This window comes from Netta rufina, assembly GCF_964035555.1.
Source record: "Netta rufina genome assembly, chromosome: 7".
NCBI lineage: Eukaryota > Metazoa > Chordata > Aves > Anseriformes > Anatidae > Netta > Netta rufina.
The window spans coordinates 15,920,859-15,940,636 of record NC_140130.1 but is presented as its reverse complement, the minus strand read 5'-3'; the positions used below and the strand labels follow the sequence as shown (position 1 = coordinate 15,940,636).

At 35.8% G+C, this 19,778-nt stretch overlaps 1 protein-coding gene across 4 annotated transcripts in view; it reads left to right on the top strand.

Annotated features, from left to right (window-relative positions):
* The window catches only part of VCL (vinculin), a 63,831-nt gene that overhangs the window by 26,762 nt on the left and 17,291 nt on the right, over positions 1 to 19,778 (top strand). For 2 of the 4 annotated variants that reach the window (XM_084290394.1, XM_084290396.1), the window contains exons 3-10: positions 3,920 to 4,070; positions 5,794 to 5,902; positions 8,443 to 8,565; positions 10,254 to 10,414; positions 15,529 to 15,619; positions 16,939 to 17,086; positions 18,613 to 18,766; positions 18,882 to 19,057. In XM_084290394.1, the coding sequence (XP_084146520.1) occupies positions 3,920 to 4,070; positions 5,794 to 5,902; positions 8,443 to 8,565; positions 10,254 to 10,414; positions 15,529 to 15,619; positions 16,939 to 17,086; positions 18,613 to 18,766; positions 18,882 to 19,057 (1,113 nt within the window). Of the gene's footprint in view, positions 1 to 3,919; positions 4,071 to 5,793; positions 5,903 to 8,442; positions 8,566 to 10,253; positions 10,415 to 15,525; positions 15,620 to 16,938; positions 17,087 to 18,612; positions 18,767 to 18,881; positions 19,058 to 19,778 lie in introns of all 4 variants that reach the window. The other 2 variants (XM_084290393.1, XM_084290395.1) reach the window with 1 other exon arrangement.

Below are 19,778 nucleotides of genomic sequence, written 5' to 3'. Positions count from 1 at the left end.
TCCCTAGGGGAAAAAAAAAAAAAAAGTTCAGCATAACCTAAATTCTTCCTCACGCTTTTTGAAGAAGATAACAGCAATGAAGCTGACAGACTACTGAAAAACAGCATTGTTGGGAATAGCGTGACCCGTGTCTGTCTTCTCCACACAGAATTTGGCTGGTGTTAACATATTTATATAGTAATCACTCCTCTAAAACAAGTATTTTATTTTTTTTTAATGAAGCTGTATTTTTAATTTGTAATACAGGGATTAGATGGTTTTGGCTGTCAAACTGAGAAGAAAGAAAATGGATTTGTCATTACCTATCTGACCTATGTGTTAATGCTAAATCCTCTGTAATTAGGAGCATAAAATGAAACAACGTAAGTGAATAGTGTGTTTTCCTAGTCTTAATGGAGAAATGGTTTTAGAAAAACTTTCTTTCACATGCATCTCTGAACTGAATATTTAAAAAGAGCTAGCTGATTTAAAAGTAACTAAATTATATGTAACGCTACCTGGCACAATTCCCCTGCCTTTGCTTTTGTTTACATCTACAATGCAAGTTAGGCTGCAGGTATCCCTGTGCCAAAGTCTGATTTTCTCAGCGTTAAGCTAGTGAAGTGAACACAGTGAGATTATAGGGATGACTTATCTTAAGGTAAGGGTGATTAAGTTACTGGAAGGTAGATCGTATCATGGTCTCGCATTACTCTAACTATTCAGCTGTCTCTGTCTTCTTACAGGCTTGTTCTTTCATACAGTACAGTAAACACGTTGACTTACTTGCCAGTGAAGAGATGTCACCGCTTACTGTGGCTAGTAGTTCACATGAGCAATGTGAAATGTAAAATATTTGATTCTCTGAAGTGTCTTGCTTTAGTGTTCAAAGTGTCAAAACAAAAAAGACTTGGTCATTTTGACTGCTATTAGTCTTTAAACTGTTATTTATTTTTAATGACAACAACAAAAAACATTCTGAACAGTACTTCATAATGTTTTTTTTTTTTTAAATGGTGCTATGCTAGAATTGCCAAACTTTGAAACAGCTTGTCAGTGAATCAAACGGAATAACCACACTGTCATTCTGAAATGTTATTAAGTCCAATACAAAATACTACTCAAAATGAAATAGACCACAAAGTAAAATGAGAGATGTTTTTCCACACGCACTGTCTGAATTTTAGCAGTTTTAATGTTTTTTGAAAGTACATAAACATTCTGATCTATACAAACCCAATTCCATTACAGTTCTGTTGTGATCTGTGTACGTCTACAAAAATTAGTATCAAAATACATCTTGCTTACTGACCTTCAGCTATAAACGAGGTGTTATCTAATGTTCAGTACAATTTGGTTTACATATCTAGCAGTTATTTAGCTGTTTTTTGGGCATTTAAAATGTGATTTTTATAAGCCAACACCCTGTATATTAAAATGAATTATTTATGATGTATTAGTGTGTAATGTACATTATATTACAGCCTGTGCAGGCTCTTCTGTGAACTGGTATTTTAGGATCTTTTGGTGTTGGAAGACCTTCAGCTCTGATGTTTATTGCGCCTACCTGCTTCCCTTTGCAAACTAGGTATAATATATGCTTTTTGGTTCTGAATGTGACAAAGAATAGGTGATGGTGGTGGTAACTCACAGAAACTGTCATTAACATTACTTTCTTTATTTCTATGGCTTATTTTATCCATTTGTTTGAACTTAACATATTTTTGTCTTAAAGTGCATATATAAAATGCATACCTATCTGAAGTTTTCTTTAGTCCTATTGTGTAATTATGTAGGTGTGGATTCTACACAAAAATGCAAATTATACAAATTAAGAGCATAAAGTATCAAAGATGTTGTGACTCAGCTGTGCTTTAATGAAGTTTTAGGCTGAAAACTTACCATAGCAATGAACTTGAAGTTGAAATGAAGCAATGAAAGAAATTGAGAGCTTTTGTATGTGTTTGATTTCTGTGAGAGAACAAGCAACTCTTTGAAGTGTGGTTTATTGGGGGGCAAAAGTCCAAGTAACTGATTTACACCCTACTCCCCTTGCCAGTCTTTTGTTTCCTGGCATGTATGCCTTGCAAGGATCGGAGGGCATCTGTTTTTTTTTTTTTTTTTTTTTAACATCTCTCTGCCTTTTTTTTTTTTTACATGGTGCACACTCCTGAGGTCTTTTAAGGCAGTGGGAAATTTGTACAAAATGGGCATTGTACAAGTAAAATGCAGGATTACCTTTTGAAAGTCCAGCTCTGAAAAAACTGCAGGAGAAATCTTTGAATCTTTAGTAACTTTATTTTTGTGCTAAATTGTGGTGACTTCTGGAGGTAATGCACACTCATATTAGTGTTTTTTTGTTTTTGGTTTTTTTTTTTTTTTTTCCCACAAATGAAAAAGCTAGCCTTGGGATGATAATTGGCATTAAAAAGATGACCATGAAATTGAACTGTAGGAAATGAAGTATTTCTGAGCATGTCTCAGAGCTGGCTGAATAGGTGATTTGTTTAATCCCTTTCTTGGCAGAGTTGAAAAGAATAAATTTGAGAAGTAAGTTGGGAAATCTAATTTAGTGCAGTCAGTTGACTTTGATAATAGAGCTGAGTACATGGCATAGCAATGAGCAGACCATTCCCACCTTCAAGTCCTCCTGTGTTTTCCTGCTGAGTCGTGAGCTCCCACCACCTGATGTGCTGAGCAGATATCTCAACGAAGAGCAGGTCATGATAAGGGCAGCTGACCCAATTCGATCTGCTCCAGGGAGCCGTTAGATGAGAACTACTTTATGAAAAAATGTGTGTTTTCCTGTAATAAATCTTACTTCTAGTGTAGCCAATGTTAATAGTGACCATTAAATTTTGCCGTTTGTGTAGCAAGGAGCATAGGAGAGAAAACAAAATAACTAACTTTCCAATAACATTGAAAGTATGAGAGAAGACTGTGTTCAAGCGGTCAGTAGAAAATGGACTCTGAGAAGCGTGAAAAACATTGAGAAATAATATTGCTGTACTGAAAGAGTTTCGTGTTTGTTGGAACTTGGTGCAGTTTGAGTGGGCACATGGCATTCAAGCATAGAGTCTGTATGTAGATTCTTCTTAAAGAAAAGGGAGAGAAAGGAGGAAAGTCATAGTCAGCGTAGTCAGTAATGAGTCAGAGTCCAAGTTTTGTATTCCTTTAAGCTGTTGTGAAGTAATTAAAACAAGCAAACAAAACCCAAAGTCTTGAATGTTTCAGATTTTGATCAATTTTAAATTGTCATGTTAGTGGCTTGACAGAAATAACCTATTTTTAGAGCTTATTTGCTTATCGTAGTATTTTGTGTTACTGTAATTACCTATGACAGTATTTTGTAAAACCTCCTTTCTGTTCTTACGTGTGGAATCACAAGTTGCATTTGACATTTATACCATACCACTGAATCTTATGGCCATTTTAAAAGCTGTTTCTCTCATATGAGTGTTAACAGACTTGGAAGAGCTAGTCTGTAGCTTCAAGGAGCAGGGCAGTGAGTCTTAGTTTTCTCATTATGTTTCTTTTGTTTCTTTGTTTAGTCTTAATAGGTAGCTATCATTTAATATTTAGCAATTCCTTCTTGAATGTCAATGCAAATAAAAGAACAGCTGTTTTGTTTTCTGTCCCGTCATTCAGAACGAAAGGTGTTCTGCCATGATGATGGCTGGGACTTCTCCTTAATGACTCCCTGCATTGACTGCTGTACATACAATACTTTGTTCACTACACTGGAAGATTGGCATACTTCAAAAAAAATAAAAATTAGTCTTGTTAAACTAATCTCACTTTTTAAATTATAAAGATGTATAACGATCAATTTTCTTGTACTGTTTCAAGTAGTAAGGTTAAAAACAAATCCTCCAGCCTTTTTCCATATCTGTTGCTTTTACAAAGTGATCAACAACTTTCTTTTGACGACTTCCCACAGAGTGGAGAATGCCTGCACCAAACTTGTCCGGGCAGCCCAGATGCTGCAAGCAGATCCTTATTCGGTACCAGCTCGTGACTATCTGATTGATGGATCAAGAGGTATCCTTTCTGGAACATCAGACTTGCTTCTGACATTTGATGAAGCAGAGGTAGGAATCCCAATATCAGTGACATAGGTATCTGCACAGTGGTATTGTTAATTCAAATATCTACCTAACCGAGTGTTCATCTAATGTAGGCTATTGCAGTTGAATGTGATTTTGATTGTCTTAGCTTGATTGGAAGCATACTCTACATTCCTTTCTGTCAGAAGAAGCTTAGTCTTCATGCTCTGTTTTGTGAAGAGCATCTTTGCATGACATAATGCTTGTGTTTCTTATAATTATTCTTCAGAAAGGCCTGATTTTATCTACCCTGTCTTATATCTTCCCGACATTTTTCTGTATTCCATTAACTATACCTGATGCTTAAATTCTCTGTGTCTCTTCACTGTTTTCAGCGTGTTACACCCTAACATGTCTTTCTTTGACCCCATGAGCTGTGGCAACTTAATTGGCCTTGGGGTGGAGGAGATCATGCAAATTTCAGCTGACTGGTTAGCCAGAGGACATGTTCTGATAGATTTAACAGTTGCTTCATTTTGGCTTTACTGCAAGCCAAAAAGTGGCTCAGAGGTGCTGTTTGTAGTGCCTCGGATGGGAGAAAGAAAGAGATGCAAGAAATCTTGAAAAGGAAGGGGGTGGATGGATATTGAGTATCTTATACTTGAAAGTTTTTATTTGTGTTACGAATCTTATTTAATCTTGTGATGCTCTCACTGGGAACATAGAGTCATTCCTTTCTAAATAGCAAATATTATGCTGTTATGAGGAACTGAAGCTAATGCTGTTAGAAATACTCTTTGTTAATTGTAAATTTTACCTGTGAAGCTATCTGTTAATGTAAGAAATTGTGTTACTCTTACTGCTGTTGTGAGTGGTCTAATGTGGCATCCCTATGTCACGTTTAATCAGCTCATGGTACTGTTAGCATATTCCTCTGAAATGGGGAGAGTGCTATGGGACTCCTCAGTAGCACTAGTGATTACACAATTTAAGTGTTTTTAATAAATGCTACAAAGTTTTATAGGGCATAATTGTAAGGAAGTTAATAGCTTTTAATTTCCCTTTTTCCAGTGTTTAGGAAAGAGGTTGATTTCTTTGGAGTTAATGCTTCATTGAACTCTTGTCTCTTACGTGTGTTTTTTAAAAAAGACTAAATCTGTAATGATCAATTTCGCTCTAATACAAAACCTGTCATGACTGTGTCCTACTGTGCTTCAAGATAAACTAACATGGAGACAAAATTAAAGTGAATTTTAGAGGAAATTATGATCTGTTCTAAGGACTGAACCCTGCATGTGGTTGATCTGAGTTAAATGTTAATTAAGTCATTCTTCAATGAGAAGTGTACATGGTGTTGTCAGAAATAATGTGGTTCAAGAGGTAAGACAATTAAGTTAAACAACTTAGGAGAACTCTGTGCAATTAAATGTGAACTAAAAAAAATAAGTTATCAATTGCTGAGGCAGAAGTCCAGAGGTAAATAAAGTACAGTCTTCATAGACAGATTTTTCTGGAAGGTTTAAGATGTTGTATCTACCTTCTCTCACTGGAGTGCTTCATAATTCTTTATCCATATATAAAGCTGTATGGTGAATGATATTTCCTATGAGCATTTGGAGTCTGCTTTCTCTGTATCCCAGACCTTTGCTAACATGATGTACAGGTGATCACAAATGCTATACCTATTCTGTTCTGATGATAAGCTTGCATTTCTAATTCAAGTGTAACCTAGCTTCATCTAATAAATGATGGAATATTCCTTTTTTAGGTCCGTAAAATCATCCGTGTCTGCAAAGGAATATTGGAATATCTGACTGTGGCGGAAGTAGTAGAGACTATGGAGGATTTGGTGACATACACAAAGAATCTAGGGCCAGGTTTGATTTGCTGCAGTCTATCATAAACATTCGAAGCGTAGTCTTTTCCACTATCTTTTCTCCCCCACACACCTTATTCACCTTAACCAAGCTTTGAGCATTTGGATAATGATAAAGCATTTGCTTTGAAAGTGTCTGTTTATACTAGAGCGTGACTGATTACTCTTCTGTGATTGACTTTCTCTCTTAAAAATAAAGAATAGTCAGGATGCTGGTAAATGACACACGCTATACAGGTGATATGTACTCTAATTTCCTACACTGTCATGTGAGGGAAGTAAGCATGCATTAGTCAGAATTAAAAAAAAAAAAAACAAAAAAACTTGTGTAATTAAGCACTCACAGCTATGAAGTCAGTTAAAATATTAAAATGTCTGTACTAACTGAGATGGTTAGGGCTAATAGGAATTACTTGGAGTAGTAGAAGCACCATGTCATAGATTAACATCTTAATGAGGCAGCAGAAATAGCTGTCTTGCAGTGTAATGCAAAAGTCCAGCTGTTAACATAATTCTTTTCCTTCATTATTTGATGCTCTTTCACTGCTTGTTATTTCCCTGTGCTAACTCACACTCTTTTACTGGTGGAAAAAAATGATTGGTAAGTGAAGCACTGGGTTGCTATGGAGGAAACCTACCATCAGTCTCTGTCATCCACTATTCCAAATGCCTTGATTCCAGCAAGCATAAAGTAGTTTAACAAAAGCATTCTACCAAAAGGAGATGTGCTAGAAATATAGGAAGATGTTGCGGTGAAGTTACACTGAACTGAAGAATGCTTATAAATAAGTTATATATACATATAAATAAGAATATGTATGTAGTGTAAGGATAACTAGCTCATAAATGAAATTGGATGCTAACAGACTAGTAGCTCTAATGTCAGAGTACATTTGTCATCCTTGGTCTACTTGAAAATTATGCTGTTTTTATTGAATGTAAGGATATACTTTTCCCTGTTTCTAGGTCTGAAAAACTTTAATTTTCATATGAAGGTATAGCGTTCTTTAAACTTCTGTAATGTCCCAAGAGAAATTACCTTCAACTAAATAGATTTTTGCCTCTTTATGAACAAGCAAAGATCAAGCAAAACAGATAATTTTCTTTCTGTGAAATTAGTTATTTTACACTTATAATTTATATGGTCGTTATCTTCCATGTCATTAAAATGGAGGTTTCCCTAAACTTTGATACATTTTATTTGGCTTAGTCAGAAGCCTTTGGGATTTCTCACTAACTTCAGACATAACTTGCTGTTTTGGTTGTATGATGGAGGTAATAGGTGTTAGACAACTGTCTAATTTCTTAGAATTAATCTTGTCTAAATTCATACTGTTAAACAGATACACAGTTAATCTTGTGCTTCTGGCATGCTCTAAATATGTGCTGCTTAATGCTTGCAGCCCATGTCCACAAAACGTTTTATGCCAGTAGTACTTGTTGCCTTCAATTATATCACTGGGCATCTGACCTTACTGTCAATATGAGAATTGTATAAATAATGGGATTATAGAATCATAGAATGGTTTAGATTGGAAAGGAACCAGCAAAAGCATCCACTCCAATACCTCCTGCCATGAGCAAGGGTATCTTCCCACTACATCAACCAAGTGCTTACAGGTTTTGTGATGGAAGTAGAGTGGAGTCTTTAGGTGTCTTCTGTCATTTGAACAAAAATATGATTCTGCACAATTTATCCACTCTGTGCTGGCAGTGTGGGGATTCTGTTACTATTTAGCATTGGCATTAAAGCTCATGTAACCGTTGTTATATAAAGTTGCTTAAGATGTTAACTAGCAGATTATTTGAGCCACACACTATGTAAATTTCTGCCAACTTTGTGCCCTGTTAAGGGGGAAAGGGTGGGACCATGACAGCACCAATTTAAAGGAGTTTAAATTTTTATGGAGTTCTCTCTGAAGTTTCCACCTGTGCTGTGTGGTAAACTTTGCAAGTCTTAGCTCTTAGATTTGTGCTAGAATAAATTGAATTCTTTGCACAGTTCTAGAGCACTGAAATATTTCCAGCAGAACTGAAGTACAAATGAATGCAATTCTTGAGCTCTACTAGAACCTAAAGACAAAAACTTTGAAGGCAAAACAAACAAACAAAAAAAAAGATGTTTCCTTTTCCTGCCATTAACTCTTAAAGCTTTGATCAAATCCTAACAGAAAAGGAGGAGGAACAAACAAACAAACAAACAAACCCACAAACCACCAAGCCTGCAAATTGCCTTCCAGAGTTCATGAGGTGACTTAATGTCTGAAACTGGTTACTCGGGGTATTATTTTCATATTTTACTGCTGGTATGTTAAATTTGGAGTTTTGAGACTTCAAGTCTTCCTTGAATAGTGGCTAGGTTTTGAATCAATGACTTAGAAGCACCTTGAATGCAATTTGAATAATGACTTATAATATAAAGAAATGTTTTACATGTACTTGCTGTTATGCATTACACTTTGTTCTTGTTTAGATAGCCTAACTGTTGCAAATTAAACTTAATGCTGCATTTCTGACTGTTTAATTGCTTTAATCTTTTAGGAATGACAAAGATGGCGAAAATGATTGATGAAAGACAACAGGAGTTAACTCATCAGGAACATAGAGTTATGCTGGTAAACTCCATGAATACTGTGAAGGAGCTATTGCCAGTACTTATTTCAGGTATTTTTTTGCTGTAATTTTTAATGTCACTCTGAATCAGTATTTATTCTGAATTGGAATTACATTGTTTCATGTTGACTAAAAACTATCAGCATTGACACCGCTTCTGTACCAATGGCAAAATAACTACACGATACATTTGATTTTTTGAATGGCAGTTTGCTTTCTTGATTTTAAGTATTTAATCATTGTTTAGCATATATCCCTAAGAGGCTGTGCATTAATATAATCTTGAAAGAAAAGTTCAGGTTAAAAGGCTTGGTGTAATGGAGTAGCTCAGTTGTAGTAAGAGATAACTGATGTTTTGAAACCTTCACTTTGGACTGCTGTAGTGTTACTGGCTCTGGTGCACCAAGTTCTTTTGCAAGGACATAACAGTCTGCTGGCATCACCGTTTCCTTTTATGTGGGGGCCCCGGCAGTATCTCACTGTGCCGAGCCATGTATAGGCAGTCACAAGAGTCGTTTGCTTCTTAGGGCAGCCTGGGGGGAAAGAGCAGTGAAATGTACCCAGGTATAATGTGGTCCACATCAAGTTTTGCACCGTGGTGGTTTGTAAAACAGAACAATCATTTCCCTTTATCCTACTCAGATTTTTTGCTTGCTTAATAACTGTATACAGAATATCCTTCTGTTGTATTTCTCTGGCTCGTTTTTGGCATATTATGATAATGGAGAGGAACAAAAAATGCAAATAAAATATATGGTTTAGCAGTAAACTTAAAAATTGGGCGAACACTGTTCTGTTTGGGTAAGGAAGTGTGCACAGACTCTGTTGCCAGGGCATCAAGGGATGTGAACTTGCCTTTATTTTCCTGGCTATACTGCGGAATAGATCTGCATCATAAAACAGTTCTAAATATATCACATCGCTTCCACTCCATCCCTTCTGCAAAGATAATGAGTGTAATGTTAGTATTGCACGTGTGCACAAGCTTTTTTTTCTGTCTCTATTCTGAGGTATTGTGGACATCTGTTAAATAATGGCTTCAAATGCTGTTCCTTTGCCATCACAAAGGCTGGTGGCTAATGGTATTACTGGAGTGCATTTGACACTTGTCTGTGTGAGGAACTGTGAATTGTATAAAGTGAGACAGTTGTAATAATGTTAAAAAAATATATAATTAATTTCAAGTTAATATAAAAGGAAGTTGCAGTGGTGTTTTCTGGATCTCACTGCACTAACCAAACACTGTCAGCTGCAGCAGCAAGGCACTGATGGCATTATGTGCAGAATGTGCTACTAAGCAGGTTTGAACTCTTACCACATGCCAATGCCTGTGTTTCTATGTCTGACAATCTTCTTAAGTGGAAATTATGAATGTGGTTGGTGCAAGAGTAGTATTGCTATGTCAGTCTAATTAACTGGTTTCAGAGCTCAAACCTTACAGTAATGTTAAAAATGCTGTTGTAGTTATAGATGTAGACTTAATGACTTAAAAAAAAACAAAAACAAAAAAAAAAACAACAAAACAAAAACACACAAAACAAACAACAAGCAAGACAAAAAGCTCTAAGAAGCACAGTTGACCAAAACTACAATATGTTTAGATAAACTGTTCCATAAAAAAAAAAAAAAAAAGAAAGAAAATGCACTCTCTCCGTGTTAATGAAATAGTATTCAGGATTACCATGAATATTGATTGTATCTTACATATAGTTTTTTTCTAATCTGTGGTATTTTCACAGCTATGAAAATTTTTGTAACCACGAAAAACTCTAAAAGCCAGGGAATAGAAGAGGCCTTGAAAAATCGCAATTTCACAGTAGAGAAAATGAGTGCTGAGATAAATGAAATAATCCGTGTATTACAACTCACTTCCTGGGATGAAGATGCCTGGGCCAGCAAGGTATGTTTCACATTTATGTTTGGATATAGAAGTCTAACTCTTGTGTTGTAGACTTGCTTGTGAATCTGAGACTGTTGAAATGTGCGTTTGTCCATCAGTTTTGCAGTACTGTAATCACATTACGTAATCTCTTCAATGTTGAACAGCATCACCACAGATGATTGTTTTAATGTGTTTTTCAAAACTAGCTTTCTCTCTCAACAAGCTAGATTAAAGGACTGTTATTTGAAGGTGTACCAATGGTTACTGGAGCTGAATGGTTGCACAGAAGACTTAAATTTGTTCACACCTTAGTTCTGATGTGTAATATGTAATACTGGAATACTGTGTATTCCTCTAATTTTTATTTTTTGCTACGTATAGTTAACTTACATCATATTTGACTGATGGAAATTAGGTGTAAAAGGTATTGTTCTATGCCTTAAACTGGTCCTGTAGCTATGCATCTGTTAGTGAGATTGTGTGATTCTTTTTTTTTTTTCCTTACTTTATACTAAAAGAGCTAGACTGTTGTCGTATTTCTTGTGCAAAAGGCGTGAAATTAGGGAATCTTTAGTCAATTTTGGGGATACTTCCTTGAACACCAACACCCCATCCCATCCCTGCCCCATTTTTAGTCTGGGTATGGAAGTAAATTTCAAGTGTTTGTATTGTCTGAAAAAGGACAATGCTATTCTGAGCAGCCTTTCTGTGAAGGTGGCATATGGGCAGAATTGGTTCTTTATAACTCAGTGTTAAACTGTGTAAGTGACTTTAACCACTTACCTGGAGGGTTTAGGCAGTGCTCTTAAATGTTACACAATGCAGATACTGAAATATGCTGTAAAGCTGTTTTATGGCCAGCATCATAAAAATGTTACTGTGAACTTACAGATAAATATAGCTACACAACTGACACTCCATTTTTTTTTTTTAAGTATCTTAAGGTAAATCACTGAAGTGAACTTTTTTATGCTACAAGCAACAAGTAATTGGAAATTTATTTAAAGAAAATACTGAGACACAAACCCAGACTTATTAACAAATAAAATCTCTTGCAGAAAATCTAACCGATGTAATCTAGGCATTAAATTCACTTTGGCCTATATTGTTTGACACTTGGCCCTTAGTTTGCCTTTTGAGTTATTTTGTCACTATCACTTCCTTATTATGACTACTTCATGCATCTTTGTTTTTGTTCTCCTGTTTCTTACCCCTTTCTCACCTTTAGAAGGTAAGCTTTCTTCCACACCCTACACCTCTACCTTGCACTAAAACAAAACAAGCATGTATGTGGGATTTTGTGCTGTGTGCAGACTTGTGCTGTGCAACTTTTTATTTGTGTGCCAGCTGTAACACCATACTTACGTAAATACACATTGAAGTTTTAAATGACCCTTACTAGCCCAATGTGTAGAACTGGCTGTCATAAGAGAATGGTAATGGCAAGCTGAACTGCATTGAGACAGTCCTGAATCTGATTAGAGCTAGCCCAGGATTTTAGAGCACATTCATGTGGAATGCTTTTGTGTTAATCTGTGTTACTAGCATCTGTAGTTATAAATAAAGGGTCCAGTTATGCAGGATCAAGCTTTCTGTATGTCCAGAAAGCTTTATTAAATCGGGGATTTTGTCCATTCCTTAGTTTTTCAGTAGTAGCTTTCCTTCATTCAGTTCAGATGGTTCGTATTCTTCATATTCTTCAGATCTAGGCTTAAAACTTTGATTTTGTATGTATATCTTTTAATTAAGCTTTATTTTTGGATTCAATCATTCCTGCATTGTATGAAATACAAGTACAGTTTTCTTTTACAGAAGAAATTTGGAAACTTCCGTGGTTTAAAAAAAAAAAAAAAAAAGACTTGCAAGAAGTTGGCAAGCTAGCCTTAGGAAATTCTTACTTGTGTTGCTAACAAGGCAGGTTAAATAAAGGATTTTATTAAGAAAACAGTTGGTGCATTAGCAGTATCTCTAAATAGAACATGTTGGTCATTATACATAATTCATGAGTATGTTGTACAGACGAGTATATCTAAGTATCATTTTGCTTTCTGAGCTGAAAATTTTTTAAATAGTATTTTGGTATTTGAATTAGGGCATGTTGGCAATTTGGAACAGTGTCACTAGGCATTAACCAAACATGATGACAAAGAATTTGAGCTGAAAAGCTTAGTGGGATGAAGAAGCAGGAAGTAGTTTGCTAATGGTGATGTATTATAGACCTTTTCCTTGTATTTACTGTGTATATATGTATTGAACAGTTTGTTTATTGGGAAGGAGAGGAGGAGTTCTTAATTTCTACTTGAGATTACTGTTGCATGTGTTTCATGCTTGGTGATTAAAGGAAAGCTCTTTTCCCCATGCTTTTGTGGAGCAAAGTAAGGTGTATTTGGGGATGCACAATCTTGAATTTTACTGGTATAGTGTATCCTTCTGTTGATTTGGAAAGTTTTTTTATTATTCTTTCTTGAATTGTGTATATGTGAAAGTATCACAAAATCTACATAGATATAGTTGAGAAGGAACAAATTTATGGAACTAGAGCTGTAGGCTTTGCCATAAACTATTTTGGGCTTCGTACAGACTCTGAAGTGCATGTTACTGTTACTGCATTGCAATAAACAGGATTTTTTAAAAATAGTATGCTGATTTAGAGTTGAAATAGTGAGAAAATATGGATCTCTAACAAAACCTTAAAAGATAAAAAGCCCTGCATGTACTTCTATTCATAGTTTTGTTCCAATTTTTCCTCTTTTCATTTTACAGAGCAGTTTAACTCATATATTCTTAGCTTTTCCTTTTTATAGTAAACTTGAAGTAATCCTCAATTCATACACTCCCATTTCCATAGAAGTGGAAGGGGTTGAAACTTTGGTAGGTGAGAAGTATCTAGTATCATGTAGGATTGAACCCTGGATGGTGAATAAGCTATCTGTTCTGCCAGAAGCTTGGCTCTGCATATTTTCTTCAAAATTCCCTTCATATGATCTTTGTGTCGGGTGTTGTGGTCCGAGCAGATTTTGGTTGTTTGCAGTTGTTTCTAGCTCTAAATGAAGGGCAGGTAGGACCTAAATTTCATTTGAAAAACACATGTACATGCAGACTCCTGACACATGTACAAGCCACATGTTGCAGCATGCGTGAGCACGCCTAACACCTTCAGACGTGTATGAGCCACACGTGTGAACATGTGCTAACACACCAAATGCCTCCAGACATGTATGCAAGCCACATGTATGAACACAGCAAGCACCTCCAGATGCGTGTACAAGCCATACAGCTCAACACACATTGCTTAGGTAGTGCTAGCAGTTACAAAATCATGTGTAAAAGATGAAACACCCTTAATTTCATCCTTTGCTAAGAGATTTAGATTGAGAGACTTCTTAGTCTTCTTTATCATTTTGATGTAACTGCAACTCTGCAGGCAACTGAGGCAACACAAAAGGCTGCTTTAGTAAAGAGGGGAGGAGTTCCTGCCCCTCCCATTATCCCAACGCTGTCCTTTCCCAACCATCCCACACCTAGCATCTCATCAGTGTGCTAAGCAACATCTGTTGCCTTTTTAAAAATTCAGTTAATCCTTTGTTTCAAATTATTTATGGGTAGATGGGCCTGCAGTAAACCATTCATTCCAAGCGAAAGTTACTCTAGTACATACATAAAACAACAGAAAACTATCACCTACCATCACAGCTGGTAAGGGTATTTTTTTTTTTTGCATTCATTTCAGTTTTTAAATTATTGTATGATTATTTACTTTACTCTTGTATATTAAATGCACAAATCTCAAGCTATAGAGAAGATGTCCCCCCTTCCAACCCTAGAAGCATGTCCTATCCTTTGGATGTTGTTAAATAGGTCCTGACCTAAGATTTGAGACCCAATTTCTAGGTTGGAGAACCAGTCTTCCAGGTGAAAACAATTCTGCTTTTGGTGCACTCTCTTGGGCTGTGAATCTAGAGCCCTTAAAAATATCCAGCTGTGTTGAATGACCTTTAGAAAGTTAGTTGAGTTGTATTATAATACTCTACAAGTAGCTGACAGATTGACATGCCTAAATAAAACAGGCTTAAGTGCCAAAATGTCCCCAGTGATGTATCTTTGGGACTAAGAGTGTAGAATGAACTGCTTCACAAAAATGCAACAGTTTTTTAGTATTGTCAAGAGTATCCCATGTTATACCAGATAGTGATCTTTGATGCTTGGAGCAGGCGCTTCTCTGTAGGAGCTGGGCATGGATAGTCCAACAGCACAAGGGCCAGGCTTTTTTTCCATGACCTGTATACTAATCATGGGATACTAGATGCATTTCAAATTATTTCCATTACATGTGTGGTAAAAAGCTATTTGGGCTTTTTCCCAACTTCTTACTTAAGGTGCTGGGTACTCTGCCTATTTGTATAGGATAGAAAACTTCTGGCCTCTAGTGGAGAGGTGATGCATGAAAAATTAACGGAGTATGCAGGGAGATGAGAACTGAGTGGTTTTATCTTCTCTAGTCAAAGAAGTGCTGGAAAATAGTTGCATAATAGTCAAAGCAGCAGCTTCTTTGCTTCTGGTAGAGAAGTTCTGAGTTTAAAACAACCGCATGTGAACACATGTTTAAGTCTCTGAAGACAGTAAAATCCATATTTGAGAATTCTAGGAATTAACTGGCAGTCTGTTTTTCTGCAGACAGCAGCTATTGGATTTTAAGCAGCAGAACAGGTGAAAATTGGAGATGTGCAGCCTCTTGTACAGAAAGTAGCAAAATTCACTGGCTGATTTCCATTTTTAAAAGGTTGACTCTAATCTTCATGCTCTGATGTACACTAAGGAAAAAAATGGAACTAACTCTTAAGATGTGTGCTTATTGGAGCTTATTTAGGAATTAAAACACAAGAAAATAAAGGAATAGAGAAATCACTAAACTTGCATGCGTATTTTCTGCATTTGAGTGATACGAAAATGTCTGCCTTACTTGAAAATAAGTGACTATGAACTGCTAGTCTGAAAATGGGTTTTGAGCTGCTTACATGGGTGTGTTTCTGTAAGTAGGCTGTGCTTTATACAACTTCTGTCTGCTTTGATTGTGTTGACTTCTTATGCTTTGATTTTTTGAAAATCATTATGGTGGTTTCTCTTTTGCAAAGGACACTGAAGCCATGAAAAGAGCTTTAGCCTTAATAGATTCAAAGATGAACCAGGCAAAAGGTTGGCTGAGAGATCCAAATGCACCTCCAGGTAATATTCAAAAACAAGTGCAAAGTATTTCAATTTTTTAAGGTCTGAATAGCCGTTAAGCATTAATAACTTATGCATAGTGGATCATTCTGGAGAAACCAGTAGATAGTCTTTTTTATAAAATACTTGGAGATCTACCAAGTTGTGTTTAATGTCCTGGAAATCTTTGCCTGTTTCAAGTTCGCCAAATGTATTCTGTATAACATACATATTTTATATTTGCATTCCACTAGTAAAAGCATAAATACGTGAATTATGTTGAGCAGTATTTAACTGCAGTAGATCCTAATACTTAAAGTTCCTCATTCTGTACTTTCAAGTTTGTATAACATTAGTTTTATCTAATAGCAGACTCTCAGTATTTTTCTTTCAGTCTTGACAGAAAATGCTTAGCATGAAAAACTGCAATAAATACTATAACTACAGTCAGCTTTATTTATATAAAGGTTTTTCCTTAGTATGCATCTTTAAAACAAATAAAACGAGGTGGAGGCCTGTTCCATTCAGACTTTGAGAGATCTTATATCTGAAACACTTTGTCTGAAACTGAAGCCAAAATAATACAGTTGTAAATGCTGGAAGTGAATTATTCATATCTGTGGAGCTGCTGCTTATACCTCATTCTCTTTACCACACTCAATGCCAGAAATCTCAGTTATTTGAAAGTCTTCTATCATTTACATTGACAATTAATGAAATACAACATTAATTGTTCAGTAGCTAAAGACAAATGCAAATATAATTGTAGAACTTGCTGCAAGTCAGGCATATTACCCTGAACTAACCCCGTAATGTTTTGGTCTTCCGAGTGGTCCTTATGGCAGGACTTCTGAGCCAATTCCAGTGTAATAATTTAATGGAGGAACCAAAGGTGCCATTATCCATGCTAGAGGATGGAACCATGGCTGAATTGCAAGGACAGGGATGTTATTCTTGCATCTTCTTTTCCCAAAATGAAATCATATTTAAAACTGTGTTAAGTTAAGGCTACATGAATCTTTTCATCCTGAATCTCTTCAGCCTGAATACATTACAATTTGTATAATTTTTTTCTTAGAGAAATCAAGCTATGATAACAAAATGATTAAATTACTTGAAATACATGGCACATGATGCACATTATTAAGGTTATGCTATGCTGTTTCAGAAAAATCATCTCATTATTCCATTTGGTGTATATCTCATAGTTTTTGATAAATATATTTTGATGACTGAACATAGTACAATTAGTGTGGTGGGACACCATGAAAGTAGTAGTTTATTCATAGATGGCAAGGAAAGTGTTGTTTGATGTTTTACTAACTGACTGTACATCTTAGGGGATGCTGGTGAACAAGCAATAAGACAGATCCTTGATGAAGCTGGAAAAGCAGGAGAACTGTGTGCAGGCAAAGAACGCAGAGAGATTCTGGGGACATGCAAAACTCTGGGCCAGATGACTGATCAACTAGCTGATCTCCGAGCTAGGTAAATCTATTGCTTTTAATGGACAATTTTCCACTGTTATTAAAACAGTTATTCTGAACTTGCAGTTGCATTGTTTCTTCACATGTAGGAGAGGAGGGCTGTTCATGCAATACATTTTTTCAGCAGCTCATCAGTGTAGTAAATATTTAAGTCAGAGTGTTCTAATGTCAGTTTATTTTTTTTTTTTGTGATGCTCACTGCCCCTCCCACCCCCCAAAAAAGAAAAGAAAAACAGAACCCATGCAGAAACTCCAGAAAGCTATTCATAGGGATCCGTTAGCTAGACATAATGGTTTCATGGTATAATATTTTCTCCTAGTACTTAATGCATCTTTCAAATTGTCAGAAAAAGCAATAGGGGTTGAGTTTTTCATTCTTTAAGAAAGGAAACAGCCTTTAGGGAAAACAAGTGACTCTTCTGACTTAGACCTAGTAAAATGCAGGGAGAGGGCAAATGCAAATTATATTGAATGACTATGAGTTAGCTTAAGAACATATTTCCTGCCATCACTTGAAGTCCATAGACTGCCAGGCTCTCAAGTGTTGCAATGGTATGTACACAGGCTTGAAATATTTCTATATAACTTATTTCCATATGAAGAGTTGTTAGTTTGATATACAAAGGCTTAAAAGGCAAAAATTCACAAGTACTAGTTATGCTGTCATTAAAATGATATAAATTATGTGTATTAGCTATAACAGTGGTAGTGGATGAGAAGCTGGTTTTGGTTTGGCTTCACATGGATTTCCAGCTGCATGACCTGAGAGAATGTAAGGGCTTTGTACCAGTTTTTGCACAACATGTTGGAGAGGAGCATTAAGTTGGTAAAGTCAACATGCTTAAACTTTTCCAGTAGTCAGGTGTTCTGGAATGGAGCATGAGATTTTTTTTTCTAAACTACCATATTTGAAGTAATTTTTCTGTCCAACTTCTTAGCATTTCAGAAAAAAGAGTGGTAGTGCTGGAAAGTGTTTTCTACAGTCCTGTTAATTTGTGTAGTTCAGACACTTCTCTCCATTTTAAGAAATCTTACCGATAGTCCATAATCTTTATCTACTCTGTCAACATCATTGAGGCAACTAAGACATCTTCTTTTCACTTACTGGCTTCTCTTCATAATGTGAGGCATACCCTTTCATAAGGCCCGACTGACTGTCGCAGCAGTCTGTGAACTAATAGGTCTAATAATAGGTCTTGTCCTGGGCAGATAAAATGAACTGTGTCCTCAATTAGCCTTACTTTGTGACACTTTTAAAAAGTTCTTCTGAGGTTGCTAAATGTAAATTTCTAGGAAGGGAGAAATATGCTCTAAATATATTCTTAGAACATAACAAGAACAGTTAAAAACAGTTAAAAACTCCTCAGTTATTTTTGCTTTCCAAGCAAAAATATACTCTTATTTAATACTGTAATTCTTGCAATAATTGCTGGCAATGCTCATAAACGGTTTTTGTTGTCTCTTCATTAAATAAGGGCTTTTTTCAATCCTGAGCTGAATTTGTGATGTTCTTTTCCTCTTGGGCAGAGGACAGGGTGCTACGCCAATGGCTATGCAGAAAGCGCAGCAGGTGTCGCAAGGCCTGGATATGCTCACTGCAAAAGTGGAGAATGCAGCCCGGAAATTGGAGGCCATGACAAACTCTAAGCAGGCTATTGCTAAGAAGATTGATGCTGCTCAGGTACCACCAATAATTTAATAATTGCTTCAGAAAATTATTATATTACAGTATTGATTCTTCTTTTATCTTTTGATTCTGTTTTATTTTCACTTATACGCAACTTCTTCCTATTAAGAATTGGCTTGCAGATCCTAATGCGGGTAGTGAAGGAGAGGAACATATTCGTGGAATTATGGCTGAAGCAAGGAAAGTTGCAGAACTATGTGAGGAGCCTAAAGAAAGAGATGATATCCTTCGTTCCTTGGGAGAGATCTCCGCTTTGACAGCTAAGCTGTCTGATCTGCGACGACAGTATGTTTTGTTTTTTTTTTTTAATCACCAAAAATTTATCTGAATGTTTCATTTGCAGTTCAAACTGATGAAATTATTAATGAGAATATGGATGATTCATTTGGGGATATATTTTCCTCCAAGAACCGGAAATGGACATATTATAATTTCTAACTTTCATCCTGCATATAATAAAAATAGAATACAAAGAATTGTTCAGTTCTTGGAGAAAGAAAAGTTAACCTTTGTTAACATCCTTTAAAAAATTTTGTCTATAAAATATAGTATCCTTTTTAATGCTTCACCTTAATGATTTATATCTTAAAGCCTGACTTATGTGATCTTCCTCCAAAAGAAAGATGAGAGTGACTGCAATTGTGTATCTATAACTTTTTTTTACAATATTTTATTTTTATTCTTTTACTGCCCATGGAACACTTGACAGGCGAACTGAAGCCTTTATAATACTCAAGCACTTCAAAGGAATGAGATAATGTGAAATTTAAGTTTGTTTATACAGACAGATGTCATCACTGTTTTTCACTCAGCAGTTTACTACATGGCAGAGTGCAATACCTAGCACTTGAATACTGAGTCAAGTATTTTAATCTCTAACTGTAAACTCTATAAAAGATAAATATTATGACATGGAGAAAATCCTGTTACCTTGTGTTCAGTGCTCAGCTGGAAATGATATTTCTATATCAGTTTTGCAAAGGAGATGCTTGAGAATGGAAGTGAG